This window comes from Stegodyphus dumicola, chromosome 7 (genome assembly GCF_044657685.1).
Source record: "Stegodyphus dumicola isolate Sdum_Otavi_A_Nest chromosome 7, ASM4465768v1".
Classification (NCBI taxonomy): Eukaryota; Metazoa; Arthropoda; class Arachnida; order Araneae; family Eresidae; genus Stegodyphus; species Stegodyphus dumicola.
The window spans coordinates 57,132,494-57,155,777 of record NC_140774.1 but is presented as its reverse complement, the minus strand read 5'-3'; the positions used below and the strand labels follow the sequence as shown (position 1 = coordinate 57,155,777).

The 23,284-nt window shown below is 34.9% G+C and overlaps 1 protein-coding gene across 5 annotated transcripts in view; it reads left to right on the top strand.

Moving 5' to 3' along the window:
- Positions 1 to 23,284, top strand: part of Mctp (multiple C2 domain and transmembrane region protein) — a 312,273-nt gene that overhangs the window by 191,974 nt on the left and 97,015 nt on the right. For all 5 annotated transcript variants that reach the window (XR_015042007.1, XM_085820253.1, XM_085820255.1 and 2 more), the window contains exon 3: positions 5,580 to 5,910. Coding sequence is in view for 4 of the 5 variants with exons in the window: in XM_085820253.1 (XP_085676379.1) it covers positions 5,580 to 5,910 (331 nt within the window). In the remaining variant the exon portion in view is untranslated. The remainder of the gene's footprint in view (positions 1 to 5,579; positions 5,911 to 23,284) is intronic.

Sequence of the window (23,284 nt, the reverse complement as noted above, 5' to 3'; positions counted from 1 at the left end):
TTTCGCTTGTTATATTGTAGCGCATGGCTCCGCAACCGTGAAGTTTAGTCATAGCGCAAGTGATTTAAAGTGCATTTTTATCATAAGTATATCCGTAGTTTTTAAAGTTTAAAATGGTACAAGAATTTAATTTGTGCCACGTTTCAAAAAGAAAAATACATACAATGAAACAAACTGTTTAAAATTAAAGCGTAAAAAGTTTTAAGTTTCGTATAGCTGTAGAATAAAATTAGTATGGTCACCTTCTTATTTGAGCTGAACCTTTGATCCAACAGACAGAGATCTTAAACAGTAACATATATACGAACCGATATACAAATTGCAGTATGCATGTGTGAGTTATCTGATATTTAATTGCTTACTGAAAGCAAGAAGAAATTCTTTTTTTTTTTTTCTCGGTTTCAATTGTATTAACGGTGTTGCGAATGGTTAATCTGCTTAACGATGACGAGTTGTATTCTATTAGCTTTTCAAATGAGAAATTCTTCAATAAAACTTTTAACTCAAAAAAAAATTGTTTTAATTCAAAAATATCGAGAAAAGTTTACTTCCTGCAGCAAATTATTTCAAAAATCTTGAGTGTGAAAATTTTAAAAATTAATTACTAAACGATTCGCAATAGGCGCTGATGTCTTAATCAAGGTGCTGAATGTTTAAGGAATGAATAGTACAAGCGTAACGATTATTTTTAATTTATGGAAGGTAATGTTACGAGTTTGCTATGTACCATTGCTGAAGCCTGTTTGTTTTTTCTAGAAAGCTAATTGTGTAAGCTTCTTCAAAAAAGATTTCTTTGGGAGAAAAATTTATGTTGGTTAATATTTTTCGCCTGCATTAAAATGCTCTTCACTTAATCTGTTACCATCAAAAACCATTTTCTTAACTCAAATTTAATTTTTAGTTACATACAAATGCAAACATTTTGCTGTTCATTTTGTATGCGGCCTCTGAATATGATTTGCAGTTTAAAAATATCTTGATAAATTTTTTATCGAATGCATATATTTTCTAAATTTTATTTTTTCCTTAATATAAAGACTGGGCGAACGTATAAAAAGTTCTATTTCATAACTTTTGCAAATTATTTTTTTTAATTTAAAAATAATAAAGCATGAATATTCGCGTCATTTAAAATAGTTTCGTAGCCGAAAATTTATGTCTATGATCAATTGTTTAAAAAAAAGGACTGAGTGAGAAATTTTTTGGGCATTTATAAATCTGATTGAGATCCATATTTCTCTCGCACTCTTTGTTGGTCATTGCAATATTTTTACTTCTGACGACTTCCAGTTTATCAGAACTCGAAAGAGACGGGCAGCCATTTTATTTCTTACGGTGCTTCCAATTTACGAAAACCAGGTTAACATGTAGAAAATCATTGTCTTGCTAGGTTCACGAATATTTGGAAAAGTCGTTTTAAATGCTTCTTCACCTTTTCCGTAAGAATGCGCTGCGAAATAATGCTGTGTTAGAAAAATTCGTTTTGTTCGGGGAAAACATGTCTTCATCTTGCCCCAAACAAACGGTTCTCTGAAATTTCGGAAGGTATATTCCTTTTTATATTATAAGGTTATCTTTCATTCGTTAAAACAATTTGCCATTAATATCCATTTTGGAATTTTCACAATTTTTGAAAGTTTAACTTGACTGGATCTACCTATATATTTTTACATAAAGGGCTATTAACATTCATATTATATTCTTTATGTTAACGAAGTTGATTGTTCTGATATTTCTGATGCGATATCTTAAAAATTTCCGCTGCCTTAAAGTTATCTCTCTTTTCTGTTCGCTGTTATCCATATTAAATATAAAGCTTTAAGATCATGCAAATAATTAAGTACACATTCATTTTCACCGTTTTTGTATTTCTTAGGCAATTTTACTTTAACGGAACTTCGTAACATTGCTATTTTTTATGCATTGTCGGTCAATATGCGGTTGCCATGACTGCTTAAAAAATACATACAGATGCCCACGTCCTGCTCGATGTACAGTTGCAACTTACGTGGTTTTCATCACTTGCGATAGTCGCTGCGGTCAATTTTAGATGCAATAAGGATACGTTTTTCCACCTTTCTCCATATCTTGCACAAAGTAGGTCACGAAATTTTTATTTATCTTTTTAAAACACTCCACCTTTTACGCAGGGTGCCCTAATTAGCCTTTCTAAAGCTAAATTTCGAAAATGTGACTTTCAATTTCTCAACATCCTAGGTTTCATATAGATTTTCTGTTTTGTCTTTGTTTTTTAACCCTTTGTTGCATCATGTCCACTCTAGTAGACAAAAAGTTTAAATTTGTTTATTCTTCTGTAAATGCAGATTCTATTCCTGTGTTTATTCGTTCTATGTTGTTAGAACTTTTCAACTGTCGATCATAGGTGGCTGTGTAGCATCACTAATTAAAGCATTGTTATTTGGAAAATGGCTGCTACTTCTGTTTCCAAGTTAGTACAATTTCTCATAGTAAGGTTAGGCTAGGTTATTTAATTACTTCAAAGCCCTCGAGGGCTATCTGCCAAAGGGGAGGGATGCCTTCGTGGAGGACTTTCTAAGAGAAACTCGCTCGTATGCACGTTACACATGGGGAAAACCACGAAAACACCGGTGCAGCCAGCCCGTTCGCGGGATTCGAACCTCAGACCGAACTACCAGTGTTCAGCGATTTTATCGCTTGGCCGTTGGTGGGCTTCTTATAATAAACATTATATAATATTGCTTGCATTTTCTTATACTGCCATTTTTTATTCATAATTAGTAATTTTAGACATTTTATTTTAAATGTCAGTTTGAGAAAATTGTGAAGTGGGTAGATAAAGATCTACCGAAAAAGAGTGAATTGAAATCCAAATGTACTGCTTATTAAGCCAAAATACCACTGGAAATTTTTGTTTGGCAAGGAATTTCTAGAACATTTGACATTTGAATCCAATAGGTACAGGTTACAAAATCGTAGCAAAATGAATTCATTTACAATCGACGAAATGAAGGTATTTTGGGAGATCTATATGTACATGTCAGTTGTAGATTTACCATTTAGAAGATGGTAATGATCACTGCAAACAAGGCAGGAAATGATTTCAAATGCAATGACCGTAAATCGTTGGGAAGAGATTTGTATGCATGTACGTATATGCATGCTGTCCACTGTAGTGAACAAACTGTAGCAATTATTTAAAACGAAATATGAATAAAATTATTTTTTATTATTACTAAGGTTATTTTAAGTATAAAAAATACAAGCATTTTCGTTTAACTTCTCTAGCTTATTTGTATGCAACAAAGAGTTAATGTAGTAAAATTTTTCTTACGAAAACTACATGCATTTACTTTTGAGCACTTCATCTTTAAAAACACCTTTAAGTAGTATGTGCGGAAATATTTTTACATTAAAAATGAAATCGTTGCAATTTTTAGGAACTTCTGATTAAGTAACAGTGCTAAGAAAGACACCAAATTGTTTCGTTGAAAAGGATCGTTTGGTTAATAGTTGTTTTATGTTTTTATAAGTTTTAAATTTACGATTAAATAAAGAAATGATTCATGACAACCAATTTCGTGCTAGGGAGAACATGTACAACACTATCCTTCGTAAATCTAACTTAGTCCTTAAAATCTTACTGGGCTCAAAAGCGACTTATCGCTCCCTCTGTGTAGAGTCCCAAGAAGGTTTTAAAAGAACATTTCTGTTTAAAACTTGAACTTGATTGTGGCCCACTTTGTGCTTACAAATCAAACTCCGCCAGTTGCTGGCATTAAGTGACAGAAAAATGAATTTACAAATTGAAGCGAATTCGTAGCTTGATTCTGCAATAGCTGGCCTAATTAAGCCTTGGCTCAAGCTTTTAACTGAGCGATTTAACTTCGGCTAGCAAAATAAACTAATGCCTGAATATGAATATGGAAGAGCTGGGCGAGAGCGAGCATTGCCAAAATCTATGTCTCTAAAACTCGCCGCCTGGACGGAATAGTGCTAGTGACGCTAACTGCCACAGCGAAGGCCGGGATTCGAATCTCGGAGAAAGCATGGATGTTTGTAAGCGTATATTGTCTGTGCGGCAAGAGGGTCCTCAAAATATACGGCGAGCCGTCATTCTGTGGAGAGGATGTTGGTAAGGGAACAGGATTAGGCAACCCTCTGTCCCAGAGGTATTCTCCCTCAGAATTTCATCCAGGTCGGAAGTTTAGCAGCTGGGAATTCTCGGCAATATGCCTAGATTGGATGCTGGCCGTGTTTCAACCTGAGCCTGTCTCTAAAATTTCCAAAAATTCCGCTTTAAGTACGCTTACCTATCTGCATTTTAGCGAGGGCCAACGAAAGAAGTGAGAGAACAGTTTTAAATTATAAGGAAATGGGTTAATTATCATAAACCATACAAACAAAATACTGAATATTAATAATATGAATAACATTTTGTTCACCTGAAGAAATTTAGCAGTGGTTATTGGTAATTCAAGTATCAAATGATTAACAAAATAAAAGTAAAGTTTTAAGATTATTTGTTCTGGAAGTTTGGTGGCTTTATTTGTTGGATTATGGCAAAGCACGCTAGAGCTACTCTATCTGCCTAAGAGGAGGACTTTCTAAAGAGAAAATGTTTCGCATCTTCGTTACATATCGGAAAACCACGAAAAATGCTCATGATATGGGCCCTTTCGACTTAAATCGAACCTAGGCAGCACCCCCTGGATACATACCGTAAGTTCTAGGGGATGTTGTCCTAGGTCGAACTATTAGTGAAGTTCTGACGGAGACAATAATAAATGAAAATTCCAGGTATTACGTTTAAATCTGACACAAATTTAAATGTCTCCAAAAAAGGAGAGATCAATACAACAGCGCTTGAGATAAGATTTCTGACGATAAGCATTTTAATGGCTACGAAGGACTAGAACAAAAAATAGTTAATCATCTTGGTAATTCTGACGCCTTTTTCCTCATAAATAATAATTTTAATAGTAATTGAAGTAGATTTTAATAATATTTTTAGTGTCCAAACAATCTGAATTTAATTGAAAACTAAGCCCATAATAATTTTAACAAGACAAAATACAAAATCCTTATTCATAATGCAAAAATCAAAATTCATTCCTAATACAAAATCCTTATTCATACGACTCCCCTCCATGAGAGAAAAATCAAAATTCATTCCTAATACAAAATCCTTATTCATCCTCCTCCCATTCATACGACTCCCCTCCATCTCCAAAAAAAAAAAAAAAAAAAAAAAAACCTTTCTTCGAAGAAAGGTTTTTTTTTTTTTTTTTCCTCCGCTGCTATTCTTGTATTGCATGAAATTTGTTATTTTGTCTCTAGGCCTTTTCAGTTGGATTTTTTTTTCCCGTTTTTTAAATTTCAATGAACGTTAAATATTGTTCATGGATATTTTAAAACAAATTTTGTACTTTTTATTTTAGTCTTAATGGCAGAGCCCTTGGCAACCAGCTTTTGAATGTTTATATTTTAACCAGTTACGAGCTATGGATGTGCTGAAGTTAGATCGGTCATTTTCGATAACTCTGTGCAGAAGTGCTTGTATCATAAAAGTTTTTTTTTTTTTTTTTTTCCTTTCGTAGGAAGAACGTCCTTCACAACAAGCGTCTCTGCGCCAGCCATCCCAATGTGTCGACCAGCGATTTAGCAGCTGTCGCTCAGAACGGGACGACGGGTACTCGAGACGACTCCGCTGTCTATGGCGCTATCCTACCCAGTGGAGTGATGTCCGACGGAGTCAGCTACAGCGACCCCACAATCCACAGGAACTCTTCATCATCTTCATCTCCCGCTCGTGCCATCCGGAACTTAATATCCCGAGCTAGCGGGTCGCGACCTCTCGACGCTGATGAAGACGATAACATGCGAGACAGCGGAATCACTATGGACGTGCCCGCAGGCGCTTCCAGTGTGGTAAGTTTGATATCAACTTTACTGCCAAGTACAACCCATATTTTTTACCGAAGACTCCTGATTTTTGCCTGTTTCTGATTGCTTTCCTCTGTTTGCAGTATTGCTGTCTTTAGTAGTATTTTTGTAAATGAACGTACATGTATTGACGTTACAATGATGTACCGTAAATCTTGCAGAACAATATTGCAGTTATGTATAAATTTTAATTTGCATTGGGAAAATCTAAAGGTAGATAATATCCTGAATTTCTTCGAGTTTGAAACCGACTTCTGAAAGATTTTCAAATATTTTCAGTATCTGGTCTCTCGAATTCTTCAAATAAAAATAACAAGAATAAAAAAAATTACTAATTTCTAAGTAAAGTTTGAAATTTGTGCTTAATGAAAAAAATATAAGAATATATTTGTTATTTCCGTATTAATGCGACCACTTTGGCGATTTTTTACAGATAGAAAGGTAAAAGTTGCTTATCGGGTGCAGGTTACGATTTTCGCGACTTTTTTCTGAAAGATTGCCAGACTCTCGGTATTTCTTGTAAGTGGGCAAACATAGCATATCAAGAGAAAACATACTTTGGAAATTTAAAATAGAAATTTTAATTCTTTAATAGAGACTACTAAACTGTACATTAAAAAATAAAACACCTAATGTGTGTGTTCCAAAAACAATAATTACGTGCTCGAAATCGGTGTTACAAGCTGAGTGGGAAGAACCCAGGGATAAATAGAAGGGCTAGGTCATTCCTTTGTTCGACTCCTCGCCGACGCGAGCCTCATGGAGGGGGGGAACCAAAAGTAATCTGACGTGTCTCTGTTGCACCTGCTCTGATTTCGCGCCTTTAAAACTGTAGTTTCATTCATTTGCGAGACGATTTTCTGGAGATCGCATATCCCAAATTAATGTTAATCATACATATTTGTTTTCTAATAATGCAAATATTTAAAATAATTTGTGTGTATATATATATATATATATAGTTTTAGTCAGTTTTCCTTTTAAATTCTATATTTAAAGTATCCTTTATGTAATATGGCTTCTTGTGCTGTAGCAACGTGCCGTAACACTTATAGAAATACGAAAGAAAGAGATATTGTATTTCATTCTTTCCCAAAGGATAATTTGCTTTTGACGAAAGAATGGATACATAAATGTCGAAGACAAGATTCTATTAATGTGAAAAACGCAAGAATTTGCAGCGAACATTTTCTGTGCAGTGATTATGAAGATGACATGAGAAATCGCTTGCTTGGATTGCCGCAAAAGAAACTGTTGAAATGCAATGCTGTGCCGAAAGTAAATTTATCGTGTGCAGTAAACGAAATAACACAAAGAAATCGGAGACATTTGAAAAGAAAACTAATGCAGAGTGCTTTTGAAAGACTACACGAATTAAGCCCAAAGAAAATTTATTTTGAGGCCGAGAACGAAAGTGAAGCTAACAATAATAAATCAAATGTGAATGATTTTGAAATAAAACTCACAAGTGACAATGCCCTATGTGACAATATCCCTGAGTGCCCTAAGTGTAAAGATAAACAAGAATGTATTGAGAATTTGAAGAGCAAAATAATATCCTTAGAAAATTGTAATAAAATATTGAAAAATAGAGAAAAGAAAAATTTTAGAATGTTTGCTCAGTGACAAAGAAGGTGGACGACATCTAGAAAGAAATTTGTATCGGAAATTCAGAAATTAAAATCCCAAACAGCGAAATTTAGAAAAAACAGAACAGATCGGAGAATTTGGAAAAACGTCTAAAGCATATTTTTATAAAGACGCAGATTAACGCATTGCTTAAGAAGGAAAAAATCAGGTGGACTAGTGAAGATATTTCACGTTGCATTGTCATAAGAGCTCTGTCATCTAAAAGCTACGATTTTTGGAAAGAAAAAATGGGAATTCCTTTACCTAGCACTAGCACATTAAAGAGATGGTGCGCTAAATTTTCATGTAGTCCAGGAATTCAGAGTGATGTTATTGCTGTAATGAAGGAAAGATGCCAATATTTGAATTCTGTAGAAAAAATATGCGTTCTCAGTTTCGACGAAATGCACATAGATTCTAAACTCTGCTATGACTCTAAACTGGACCAAATTCTCGGTCCTTTTCAAAAAGTGCAGTTTGTTTTAATCAGAGGTCTCATTTCGCAGTGGAAACAACCAATATTTTTTTATTTTAACACTCCAATGAAGAAAGAACATTTTTTTCACTCATAAGACATATTCAATCATCTGGAGTAGAAGTGAAAGCAATAGTGTCTGATTTAGGAGGATCTACTACTTTGTTGAAAGAGTTACAGATTTCAATTAATAGTTCTCAGTTTCCAAATCCAGTATTCCAAACGAAAAAAATATGGGTTTTTGCAGATTTAGCACACTGCCTCAAATTACTGAGAAACCACTTTTTAGATAAAGGATTTGTTTTAGAAGATGGAACTGTTTTAAATGTTGATATTATTAAAGAGGTTTTAAATAAAGATTCAGGAGAAATTAAATTGTGTCACAAACTAAAACCAAATTATTTAATGGTCAAGGGAAACGAGAGACAAAAAGTCGCTCCAGCGAAAACATTATTTTCAAGAACTACAGCAAAAAGTATACTCCACCTCACAGGAGATAAAAAAGCATCCGACTTCTTTGAGTTAATCGACAATTTTTTCGATATTGTGAATAGTACGAAAACATACCCTCCTTCAGATAAAATACTTAAAGCAACATTTGGATTAAATGAACATCATGAAAAACAAATTCAAGTTTTGGAATTAATGAAGAAAGTCATTGGTGGATTAAGAGTTCAGGGAAAAGCCAACTTACTGCCTTTCCAAAAAGGAATAATAATTTCAATAAATTCACTTTTTGGCCTACACCAGGATTTGAAATCATCGTATGATGCTAAATATATTTTAACCTCTAGATTAACTCAGGATGCACTTGAAAGTCTCTTTAGTCAGATTCGAGGGCTTGGTAGGTTTAATGACCATCCATCACCTAGTGAAGTTATACGCCGCTTAAAGCAATTAATACTCGCTAATAAGCTGCCAAATTTATCTTCAAAAGTATGCATGACTAAAGAAAGCAGAAATATTGATTCATATTTAACATCCGAAATACTTGAAAAGGCTTTGAAAACTGAGGAGGAAGATGCTTTTCCATTAAATACTATTGATGATTTGGATTTAGATTTCATGGAGGAACCTTCTCCTATGGCATGGGAATTAGAATTGAATTCCGACAGACAATTTTCGACAGCCGAAAAAGAAGCATTAACATATGTTGCAGGTTATATTGCCTATCGTGTGCGAGACAAAGACCCATCATTGGGAACAATATCTAAAAATAGTGCTGATGAACCAATATTTAATTCAGAATGGATTAAATTATTGTCCTTAGGAGGTTTGACTACACCCACCTCATTCATGGATGAATACAGTTTATGAGTTCGAAAACATATTTTGTGCAGTTCATGGTACAACTTACTATAAAGGGAAGCATGTAATTGGCTCTTTAATTAATAAACTGGAGAAATATTATCCTGAAGTTAACAGAGAAGCAATTCGTTTATTTTGCAGAGTGAGAACTTTTATTAGAATACGTTTCTTAAATAGAAATGCATATGTTTTTTCCCAAAGAAAAGCAACCCAAAAGGCAAAAAAATGGATTGCTTCGAATGTGGCAGCCAATAAATAATGTTTCAACAACTTGTAGTTGCATTGCGACTGTACATGTGAGCATATATAATATGTTTTGATTTGAAATATTTCTAGATGGCATTTTAGAAGTTAATAGCTTAAAGCATATTTCAAATGAGAACTAATTCTGTTAAGTTATTTTTATTATATCCTCTGTTATTATTGATTCGATTTTGTGTTAGCTTAGCATTCTAGATAAAATATATATAAAGTATGATATTAAAGTAATTGGCATAAGAAGACCTGTCCCCTAACCCCCACTTTTGAAAAATTAAATAATTATTTTAGGTACTGTGAGTAAAGTTGTTTTGTCTAAATTAAGATAAGAATCTTACATGTATTTATTTAAATGAAATATTGATGTAAGCCTAAGTTACAAAATTATTTAAAAAAATATATGTTATATTGAATCGGGATAAAAATATGCCAATGTAAAATTTACAATTAGGCTGAAACTCAAACTTAGATTAGCAGAAATTTTGCCATATATAACCATACATGTTTAAAACTATGCCAATTTAAGGTTGTTTTTTGATTAACTTTAAATAGCTGTTATTATAGTTATCTTAGAAGCAGTAGTACAGTTCTCTTAGTTAACATGCAGATAAAGAAATGATTAGAAACAAACAGGCATTTAAAGAAAAAAAATCCCTGCAAATAAAAACAGGAACTTTATGCTAAGAGTAGCGCACTTTATCTATTATTTTAAAATTGAGTAAGTACTATTAAATTTTGTAATGTTCAGTGTAAAATGCATACTGCAGTAACATTGTCTCTTCCAAATTATAGCTATCTTTCACACACAGCTCATTTTAAACGCTGGTTCTTCAAATTTAAAACGCTAATTTCTATGTTGTCAATTGCATCTCCGCGCTCGGTGGCATCATTGCTACGTCATCACTCCTCACTGCATGTTTCAGGGGGAAACGCTCTATGAGCTAGCCCTTCTCTTTAGTCCTGGAAGAACCTATGATCTGATTTTCTGCAGTTGGCTTGTTTTTAAAGCAAATAACACAAGTATGAATTATTTTACTAGCTAAATCTTCGCGGTAAATGGGCCAATATTTCAAACGCACCTCATACAATAAACTTTGTGTTCCAGTATGTAGACACTTCTTATTAAAATATTCAAAAATCAATATGGTAACTTTATGTCTTAGAGACAAAAATCAACTGATGTTTACGATTGAAGGACAAGTTTGACTTTTTTTAATCTTCCTCTAACTCTTAAAAGAGAATTCTTATCTAGAAAAGGATCAAGACCTTTTAACTTGTGTGATAATAGGTTTGCCTCGTCGAAGAGCTGTAATTTCTCAATTAAAGGCATTTGAGCATGCCGCATAAAAAACTCCTCAGCTTTTTGCACCTCATCAAGGGTTAAATACCCTTGCATCTTATCCTGCGATTTATAATTTATGATAAACCTAAAAATAAAACCGATAATTCTTATTAGTTTATGAAAATTATTGAAAAGTTTCAGGGAAGGGTCTATAAAATGTTCATTGATGATGAAAGTCAACTGGATTCAATAATTGTTTTAGCTCATTAGCATACTCCTCATTCGAAGAATAAGGATTGCCTTCTAACAGTGAAAGTTGATTGAGGAGCTCCAAAAACCTGACCACCACAAGGGATTAGCTAAACGTTCACTGGTGTCTACTTTTCAGGATTTTATGTCTGCCGGATTTTGCTTTGAGGAAACATGCGCCCTCCTGGATAGGTTACTCAAGGTTTGAATTTCAACAATTAGATTGCTCATAAAAGTTTTGAGCTTGTATGCAGGAGCTTTAAGCATGGAGGATGTCCATGCTTAAAATAATGGTAGAATCACACCACATGTGAGCATCATCTACACTTAGGTCTTGAACTGTCTTGTCACAGTCTTGAACTGTGTACAGCAAGGCTGCACACAGTTCAAGACATAGTATTGTAACAGTCTTTATCGGAGAAACTATGGATCTGCTACAAAGGAGATGGTAATAATTCATTCCGTCAGCAGTAATACAACGGATGTAATAGCACCATAAGCGTTTTCTGAAGCTTCCGAGAGCCAATGAATCCCAATTCTAACGGAATGTTCAGTTAAAATATATCTTTGAATGTTCAGTTTATTGATTAATTGAAGCTGTTAAAGATATTTTTTCATGCACCATGCTTCTCGGAAGATACTTCATCATTCTAATCCAGTTTGAGTAACCTTAGTTTCTGCATGAATATTTTTGCGCTGGTTACTATGGGCCCGATGAGATTCAAAGAATCAAATTTCAAATAACACCTACATTTAGTAATACTATCTTAATTGTTCACAACTGTTCTGAAATTGAAGTGATCATCTTTCGGTTAGCATTCCTAGCATCTTCCCTACACTTTTCTGACACTCAGGTGAATATTCTTTTGTTGTTGTAATATCATACAGCGGCTCCGAATGATTAGATACCCATTTAGATAGCTCCATACCTCTGTGACGAAGCATTTTTACTAATTTCGATTAAGCTTCTTTGCTTTTCCTAAAGTATCCCCCCCCCCTGTCAGTATATCATCCATGTAAACATCCGTTGCTGTGACAGTAGCAGCCTTGTAAAAATGGTTCTGTTCGTCTGCTGCCAATGCTTTTAAAATTCTCATAGCTAAGAATGGTGCACTGATAGTATCCTAAGTTACAGTTCATAACCTGTAAACTTGAACCGCCGCATCACAGCTTGGCTTCTATATAATTCATTTGAAATCTCTCTGTGGTGGATTTATTAGCCGATATATCTTCTTAATGTTGGCACTGAAGGCAAAGCGATGTTTTCTAAATCTGGAAACTATAGAAAAATGTCATCTTGAATTGCGCCTCCTTTTAATAGAACTGAATTACGGAAATAGCCACTGGATTATTTACACTATGCATTGAAAACAACCCTTAATTGAGTTGAAATTTTCTCAGAGCGATATACTGCATTACGGGAAATGTAATAAGTATCACAGCTATTCACGTGCTTAACAGGTTCCATGTAATTCATACACTTGGTTTTCTAAATGTTCGCGTAATAACCACTTTTCACCATCTGCTATCGGTATGCAGTGTTGACACCTGTAACCTCAATGGATAACTTCAGAGGACGTGCTTGTTAACCATCCGCTTGTTATCACTTTGAAATAGTCTTATCATTGAGGTGCTAAAGAATGGTTAAATCTTTCATCACTGCCTTGTTGGAGTGGTCGAATACTAAAAAGCGATGAATAATATTGGTCATCGCTTTCTAGTATTCTACCCGGGTGCGAATTCTGGTAAGCGGGTCGGTTGCTTAGTATAGTTTTTGTGATCTTCCACATGTGTGACATCGGTACGGGCCACTTTCCCTTAAATAGGCCTCCACAAAGACATCGCTTCCCATAGACAGATAGCCGTCGAGTTACTTTGCCTTTGTTAATTAACCTAACCTATAATCATCACCCCTTACATACTATAATATCTTAAATACACTAATGTTTGTGTACTTGAAAATGCAGCAGCATGAAGAAATTGTCGGAAATGAATGAAATTTATTTACTATACTTCTTGATAGTGGTAAAAATAAACTATCAAATTTACAAGACTGACAATAAAACAACAACGAGGAAATCAGTACTTTGTGTATCCGCCATGTTAAGCGATGAGAGCCTGTGTACACGTCGTGTCATTAAATCATACAGGTTCTGAATATAATCCTGGGGAATGAAATCCATATGGCTTCGACTTAACGCCGAAGTTCAGTCTTGGTGTGTTCTCCACTGGCTGTGCGTATTAGTCGCCGACCAATGAAATCCTAAACATGCTCGATGACGACATATCCGGATAATAAGCAGTCTATGGAAGAAGCAAAACCTGTTGTGCCCTAAAAAAGGCATGTGCAGCCTGAGAAACATGTGCATAGGCATTTTACTACAGCTAAATACAGCACCCGAAATACGACGAAGAATGGGGAGGACCTCTGGCTCCACAACTCCCCTTTTGCAGCGATCATTGTTGAAGTTGCCCGCAATCTGCTCTAGATGGGATCGACAATTACACCCAATAGTACCCCGAACCATGAAGCCAGGCGTTTGTGCTGTATGACGCTGGATAACACACTGTGGAAGCAGACGTCCCCCTCTAAAGTCTGACGTGTATTCTTCCATCACTGTACTCCAGTCTGTAGCGAGATTCATCGGAGAAAATAATTTGTTGCCACAGGGCACGATATGCACTGTGTTGCATCCCTTTGAAGTCTGATGCGTCTGTGATTCAGCTAGAGGGAAATCCTGCGTAGAGGAACCATGAAGCTAGGTAACACAACACTTGTAGCCGGGCTCCATAGTTTTATTAACACACGAAAGGACGCTGTACAATCCGTCACAGCCATGCGGATGAGGCACCGTGTGCTATTCCCACGCCGTTGTGCTATTGCGTGAATCACTGCCAGGATTTCTCCTTGCGTAGTTCTCTGTCCATTTCTTCCAAAGTCGCTGTTGTAACATTACCCTGCGTGCGGGTTGCGATTGCTCGATACGGTTCCACCCTCTTGCATACTGACGGTGCGGCCTCGTTCGAACTCCGTTTGTTTTTGGTATGGCACCCTCCGTTTTTCATGAGGCATATAGACCACTAATTAAACATTCATCGCAGACATAGGACTTTTAATAGGTTTCAACGCAACTTTGCAGTCCTTTATATACATGAAACAAGCGGCCGGTTCTCATTCCATGCTTGCGCAATCGCTTTGTAATTCTAATCATTTTCATGTCTGACCTCACTTTACATTTCCTGTAAGCTTGTTTTAATTTACATAATTCCTTCATGGTTTTCCAATTTTCACAAACATTTTTTAGTTTATTTCATTACATTTCTTCTTTTGTTTAAATAAAATTCTATCACATTTCTGCTGTAGTGTTGGAGACGTCTTTCTTACACGCCGTGGCAAATCGTAATAGTTACTTACATTTGCTGCTTTTAAATATTAAAAATCATGGTAAGTTCAAACACAAATAATCTTTGCAAAACTATACTACAAGGTTATTACTTCTAATATGAACAGTTCAGATGAAAAATTAGAATTTTACATGTGAATCACAAATTCCTTCTGTAAAATTAGATACATTACTTTGGTGTTTTTCGGACATGTTTTATTTTATTTACTTTGCATCATAGTGGACATTCGTAAACTAACAGCATTATGCGCAGGGCGTGGCTGTTTCCTAATAGGTTCCCAGATAATTTGCTATTTCACTTCGCTGAGGATTTGTTGCGTGCTCTGCAGAGAACGTATTCTCCTTGTTGCTAACAGCAGGCATGAAGCAAATGTAATCCCAAGAAGAACATTTTGTCATCAAAATGTTAAAAGTAAGTGTTCATGCGATGCGTGCGTTGTCATACAACAATTTTAAATTAACTAGAAGTGGACTGTACTAAATATTTTATTCAACAACTTTAATCAAATGCGTGCATTCTTTCAAGCGATGACTTACTACTAATAACAACAGCAATAAAAAAAAAAAAAAAAAAAAAAAAAAACTGAGTAAGCGTTTACAGGGTTGCTGTAATGAACATCTGCGCCATGCAAGGCGCCAAGAAGAGAAAAAATGACGTAATCTTACAGTTCAATAGTCTTAATGACTTAACATACCCCTCGGCATTGAAGGGTTACTTCAATAATTTCGTGCGATAATACTCATAATAACCTACAAAATTGTACAATTACTACCTTATACAATAATGCAATACGAATAACATCTCTTAATTCAATATAATAATATTCAATTTTCAATACAAAATTTTATACACAATACTATTTACAATACAAGTTTTATAATAATAAGCTAACACTTAACTAACTTAGGAAGCTTCTTCTTGGGGTAAAATTGCAAATTTGTAATTCCACGCTTAATGATGCCCTTTGCTGTCTGTATTTCTACTACTCTAACCTTACCGTCAACTCCAGGAAAAATTCTTGTAATGCGCCCTAACACCCATCTACAGACAGGAAGCTCATCCTCCTTAACTAGTACTAGCATACCTATTTTAATATTCGTTTGTTCTACCTTCCATTTTGAACGCTGTTGTAGTGTGTTTAAATAGTCCCTATGCCAACGATTCCATATCAACTGGACAAATCTGGTAGTTCGTTTCCATCTCGAGAGTCTGTTTTCAGGTATATCAATTAATTCGGGTTCTACTATAGCATTCAAGGGTCTTCCTATGAGAAAAATGACCTGGTGTTAATGCCTCTAAATCATTTACATCGGAAGATAAGGGAGTAATAGGGCGAGAATTTAAAACAGACTCTGAGTTACTACAGTTAATAACTCCTCGAAAGTCAACCTTGCATTACCTACAATCCGCTTTAAGTGATATTTCACGGATTTTATTCCAGATTCCCATAGTCCACCAAAATTAGGTGTCCGTGGGGGAATAAACTTCCATACTATTCCTTCTTCACCTAAATAATCTGCTAATTTTTTGTCAGGATTTCTAATTAAATTGTTAATTCTTTGCAATTCGGCATTTGCGCCAACGAAGTTTTTTGCATTGTCTGAGAAAATGATTGAGCATTTTCCGCGCCTAGCAATAAATCTCCTTTAAGGTAGCAATAAATGCGTCAGTGGTGAGATCACTCACTAGTTCGAGATGCACTGCCTTTGTTATAAGGCAAATGAAAAGAGCTAAATATACCTTATGAAGATTTCCTTTCCTCTGTCCCTTGTACCTAATAAAAAATGGACCGCAAAAATCGGTGCCGACATGATTAAAGGGTGAGCTTGGATTTATGCGCTCTGCAGGTAATGACTCCATAATTTGTTCCATAGTGACTGGTTTATTTTTACTACAAATTATACATTCATGGGTAATCCTTCTAGTTAAATTCCTACCTTGTAATGGCCAAAATTTCTGTCTCATAAAACACAATAATGCTTGCGAACCTACGTGTAAATATTTCCGATGATAATGCTCAGCAATCAGCTTAGTTATTTTGCATTTAACAGGCAAAATTATTTGATGTTTTTGTGAAAACATTACATTGGCCCCTTGTAATCGGCCTCCTACTCTCATTACATTATTTGCATCCAAAAAAGGGTTCAAAGAAATTAAATTACTTTTATTATTAATGGGTTTACCTTGTGCGAGGGAGTTGTAATCTGAATAAAAACTACATTTTTGAACCTCTCTTACTAAAAAGGATTCTGCCTCATTTAACTCCTTTGAACTTACTCCTCCTGTTCTTCTCTGTGCTCCTTTCTGTTTTGAACACCTAGAGTTCCAAATGAACCTGAAAATATAACTAACAATACGCAATAATTTTAAATAATTGTTAGTGATATCTAGGACATTATCAATAAATTTTGAAGGCAAAGTGCATAAACAAGCAATGTCAGTTCTTTTTCTCAGTTCATTAGAAAATGTCTCTGTTTTTTCTAATTGTTCAAAGTCAATGTTCTTGTTAGGTATGACACCCTCACTCAAGAATGGAGGACCCTTCCACCACAGATCAGCATCATGCAGCTTGTCAAAATTCAGTCCTCGGGAAATAAGGTCTGCTGGGTTCTCCTCTGAACGCACATAATTCCACTGGCATGTATGTGTTAGCTCTTGGATCTGCAACACTCGATTAGCAACAAAAGTTTTTAGTACATGCGGAGGATTCTGAAGCCATGCTAACACTATGGTTGAGTCACACCACAGACATATTTTACTGATGTCCAATTTCAATAAAGGCACCACCTTTGCAACAAGCTGTGCTAGCAGTACAGCTGCGCAGAGTTCCAGTCGAGGTACTGTCAGCGGTTTTAGTGGAGCTACTCTGGACTTGCTGCAAAGCAAATGTGAAGATAAATTATTGTCACTTCTACAGCGTAAATACATGGCTACTCCATATGCGTGTTCTGATGCATCTGAAAATCCATGAATCTGTATCTCAGAAAACCTGTCCTGTAAAACATATCTACTGACTTTCAAATTGTTGATAGATTGCATTGAATCAATAAAAAGTTGCCAATCCTTAATTATCCTTTCGGGTAGCGGATCGTTCCAATCAAGCTTCAATAACCAAAGTCTTTGGATGAAGATTTTTGCTTTTGTTATCCCTGGACTAAGCAGTCCTAATGGATCATAAATGCGAGCAATATCAGACAACACTGTTCTCTTTGTGTAAGTAGTTGGTTTCTTGATGGTTGATTTGTACGAAAAACAATCTATCTTTGGATTCCATAATAATCCTAAAGTTTTGATGCTCTGATCGTCATCGAAATTACTGAAAGAATATTCCTCTTGTCCATCCGGAAACTGCAAAAGATCAGGATGATTAGCACACCATCTGTGCAGACGCATTCCTCCACGTGATAGTAGGTTAATCAATTGCGACTGTAATTCTTTAGCCTCTATTAGAGTATGGGCTCCTGTGAGTACGTCATCGACATAAAAATCCCTTTGTACTATTGGCGCTGATAACGAACAATTATTTTTCTCGTCTTCTGCTAATTGATTAAGTGTGCGTGTTGCTAGATATGGTGCGTTGGAAGTACCGTAAGTTATAGTCTTCAGTCTATAGACCTTAACTGGTTCTTCTTCACTACTCTTCCATAAGATGCGTAATAAATCTCTTTGATGTTCTTTAATCAAAATCTGACGATACATTTTTACAATGTCTGCTGTGAAGGCAATTTTATGCGTTCGAAATCTGCAAATAATATCAAATAGTTCGTCTTGAACTAACCCTCCATTCAGCAGAATATCGTTTAACGAAATTCCAGTAGTCGGAGCAGTGGCATCGAACACTACCCTAAGTTTAGTGCTAGGTTTCTCGGGCCTGAAAACCCCATGGTGAGGAAGATAATATGAGAAACTAGAGCTATCCCCTTCATCAATTTCTTCGGAATGGCCTAATTCATTATATTCCTTAATGAAATCTTCGTATAAGTGTTTCATTGCGGGATTGCGAGTGAAGCGTTTAAGTAGATAATTCAGTCTTTTGCTAGCGTTTTCTCTAGATTCCCCTAAAAGTCTAAGTCCTTCCTCCTTAATTGGCATTTCCACTACATATCTGCCATCATCTTGCCTCTTGTGTGTACGAAGAAAGTGCTGTTCACAAAATTCCTCTTCCTGACTTTTCACTTTTTTTGCTTCATTAATACCTTCAATTTCCCAAAACCTTCTCATGTTGTCAGATAAATTATCCCCGTTTTCCACAAACCCACAATAATTATCAACACTGCCTTGCTGCGGCAGGCGTACTGACCCGCTAACGATGTATCCAAAAACTGACTGATGGAGAATCAGGTCTTGCATATTTATTCTATTTGTTCCCAGTAAATCAAAAAATATTTCGTTAGATAATAAAACATGTATTTGACCAGGTTTATAAAACTCTGGATCAGCTAAACCAATGAGTTGCAACTGCTTAACATCAGGAATGTTTATATATCTAGCAGGCGTTACGCGAGTTATTTTTGGAACAACAAAAAATTGTAAGGTACGAATAAAACCTCTAGTAGCGTTAGCGATGGATGCTATAGCTTTTTCCTTAACACCCATAACTGTACCATTGATACCTGAAATAAAAGCGTTTATTTTTCTTTTCTTCAAATTCAATAACTCAGCACCTTCTTTGGTAATGAAATTATTTTGAGAACCGGAATCCAGCAAGGCTCTCAGCGAGATAAATTTTCCATCATTACCCTTAACGAAAATAATTGCAGTTGAAAGTAGAACTTGTTTATTAAAAGAACTGGAAATATTCAGCGCAGTACCGTTAATGGACTTTGCTTGGTTGGTTTCATTAGTGTCACTAACGTTTTGGCTGCTTGCCATTGGAGTAAATGTATCAGCATTTGGAGAAAGATTACTGCTTAATTTATTAGTCTTGTTTGTGATTTGATTCGGTGTGCCATTTGCTTTATCGAAATTTTCTTCATTTCGATCAAAATGTAAGAGCGAATTGTGAAATTTCCGACATTTTCTGCATGTATTAGAACTTTTACAGTCCTTGATTGTGTGGACCGAAGATAAGCAATTGAAACATAGTTTTTTTGTCTTTACAAATTCAAATCGTTTCTTGACTGTTAGATTTAAGAATTGCGCACATTTCAACAATAAATGATCGGCTTTAGAATAAGGACAATTTTTTGAATTTTCCGAAAGTGATGTAAGAGCTTTGGTATTAAATGAACGTTTCGATTCCCCATGCGGAGATTTGTAATGTGATAGGGTGCGAGCGTGTTCCTTCAAAAAACATGTCAGTTGTTTAACCGTTCCTATCTCGTCTTTTTTAAGTGACCTTTCCCACCAACGCCGAGTATTTCTATCCAACTTTTCAACTAATAAATAAACAATTAACGTGTCCGAAAATTCTTCCACCTTTTGCTCCAATGCTTCCAAGGATCGTAAACATTCATGCACCTTATCGATAAATTTTAAAAGCGACGAAGTAGAATCACTCGTTTGAGGTATAGAAATTAAATTTCTTTATGATAGAATTGATCAAATCTTTTTTGTTGCAATAGCGATCAACCAACAGATTCCATGCTATGTCATAATTCGAATCTGAAATTGGAATGGACTGAATAATATTTAAAGCGTCTGCCTTACACGAACTCTTTAAATATTGCAATTTTTGCGCATTAGTTAATTTGCTATTTTTATGCACAGCTGCGGAAAATAAATCCTCAAATTCAATCCATTCTTCGATTTTCCCACTAAATATTGGAAGAGACAATTTAGGCAATTTTATATCCGAAACAATTATGTCTTTACTCGAACCGTTTTCATTTGAGCAGCTATTCCTTTGAGAACGGATCTCAGAAATTTTTCTTTTAATTTTCAAATGAATTTCATCGAGATTATCTACTACATTTTCCTTTTCCTTAATGAATTCGTCAGTGTCCTTTTCTTCACAATGTGCAAATAAAGAATCGAAAATGTTACTTAATTCCTTTTTAAATTCTAATATTTTTGATTCGTATAACTCCAATAAGGAAATATCTGCTTCATCCACTGTAGAATTTACCTTATTTTCAAACCTTCTGATACTGCATTTTAAACTTTTTTTGTTAGCTTTAATCACTTTCAATTCACTCATCATGAACAAATAAATAATTTATCACTTACCGTGATTGCAGATTTCTCGACAGCAACACCGGAAATGAACGATGACACAGTATCCAATCTTAATTGCGTAATCCACACGAAAACGAAAGCATTCCAAACACTCTATATGAAGTTATGCGTAATACAACCAAACGAAAGTATTCTAAATGTTCTAAAAAGTTAATTTTAGCAACGATATCTTTTACCTCCGGCTCGACGGACCATAAAGTGTTCATGCGATGCGTGCGTTGTTATACAACAATTTTAAATTAACTAGAAGTGGACTGTACTAAATATTTTATTCAACAGCTTTAATCAAATGCGTGCCATCTTTCAAGCGATGACTTACTACTAATAACAACAGCAATAAAAAAAAAAACTGAGTAAGCGTTTACAGGGTTGCTGTAATGAACATCTGCGCCATGCAAGGCGCTAAGAAGAGAAAAAATGACGTAATCTTACAGTTAAATAGTCTTAATGACTTAAGGTAATTTTAATTGTATATTTTTCTTGAAATACCTCTAACTTAAAAAATAACTATTCATGTGATCATCAGCATCTTTAATTTATTGCTGTGCTTGGCGTATTATCATGTTTCCTAATAAATCAGACATGGTGGAAATCGGAAAATGAAGCAAATAAGTTTTATTTGTTTATTTAAAGATACATACATCTAATTCGATAATCTACAATTTTCAAACTTTTGTGCGACTTCAAATGTCATTTCGGAATAAACAGTTATACAAAGTTTCATTCTTATTTAAAGTGAATAGGGAATAGTAAGTCAAAATGAATAGTGAAATCAAGACTATTTTATTCTTGAATTCGTACTTATTTTAATCCTTGTAGCATTGGATATTTTTATTCTTTTCTTGTTCCCTGAAAAGATAAAATGTTAAAAAATTAAGTTCTTTAACAATTCATAAATATAATTTTTTTTTTTCATTTCACAGTAATGAATTTTAGAAATGATGCATTCTGTGTCTTTTACATTAACGCCAATTTTTCGTACTTTTGTCTTACTGAGAAATTCTTTTACTTTGGCTTTTGTTGTTCTTTCAGCTTTTATTCCGTGAAATTTTCCTGCGTAGCCTGAAAGCCAGTAAATTAGTTTCACTGATTCTGATGATAACAAAATACTTTTCTTTTATTTCAAAAAACTTCATTTACTCTCAGATTTTTCACTTCATTGCTACCTGAAAAAGAACTGTTTTTATTTTCTCAAATCGGATCGGTTACATTTAAAACTTAATTGGGCTTCCAAATTTCCTTACTGTAATGGAATATTGGAGGACTCATGAGTAATACTCATGCTTGCTTGCCTGATATTAACTTTTCTCTGTGTACCGCGATTACGATCCGCTTGATTCCCAAGTAGTTTAGCCCAGTTTTTGACACTCCTTACTAACACCAAAACTTGCCTCTTTAGGGCTATCTGCAACTAGTGAGTGAGTGAGTGGAAAAGTTACACAAGTTTAATGTCAAAAATAAATCTTGAAGATTATCATAAAATGGTATCATTTATAGTGAAAATCTTATGTGAGTAAAGATGCAGCACATTATAGTAATTCTTGAAAAACGGATCTGCGTCAAGAGGAATGAAAGATCTCAAATCATATTCTACAGTAACCGTATTGAAAGGTTAATACCTTCTAGTTTATCTAGGCATTGTGTAGGAATAAAGACTGAAATGCTGGAGAATTTATCATTATGCGTAATCGGTGAATTTAAACTCTGATGCTGTGTAACAAACTTATTAGCACAAGCCAATGGAAAAATGCTTTACTTGATTACAACAAAGCAAATGAAGGCTTTCTGCATAGAAGAAATGTCTTTGTGGAGGACTCCCTAATAAAAAAACGGCTCGTATTCGCATTGGACACGGAGGAAATCACGAAACGTCCCATGCAGACAACACAGCATTTGAAGCTGGGTCAAATTACCAGTGTTCCATTCGACCTCTGATATGCCAAAAAATGAATGATTGCAGTGTATTTTATTGATAATTTGAAAGATGGTAGCAGTAATTTTTAGATGATAATGCAGTATTCTGTGAGAGATTAAAGCAGAAAAAGCAAGCCTCTCTGAGTGCTGTTTTATATCAAAAGTTTCTTTTATGAGCGAAACTGCAATGTTGAGGGTCGGAAAGTCGTGTATGATTGATTACACGATTGATCTGATGATGAATCTTTCTCTTGACCTTTGAGAAGCGTTAGCATAGTAATTAAAAACTATCGTAGACTTGAAAATAAATTCGTGAACGAAATGTAGTAACCTGCTGGGAAACGTTGCATAAAGTTACTTCTGCGCAACAACTTTGAGACCTGCTGTCTGACTCAGATTAAGTGCCATCTTTTAAGAGGATTCTTTGCTGCAGACATTTGGATTTTTAAAAGAATGGTCCTCAGAAGATATCATTTGCTTGTTCCCTTCCTTAGATTTTTTAGCCCAACCTAAAATCTGAAAATATGATTGGCAAAGATTTCAGTTCGCAAATAATGACCAATTCTTACGTAACGAATAAAGCATATTTGAAGACGGAGGGACTTGTCGTGGTTTCAGGTGTTGGATATGTAAGTATCAAAAGTTTGGAAGTAGCAAAGAAT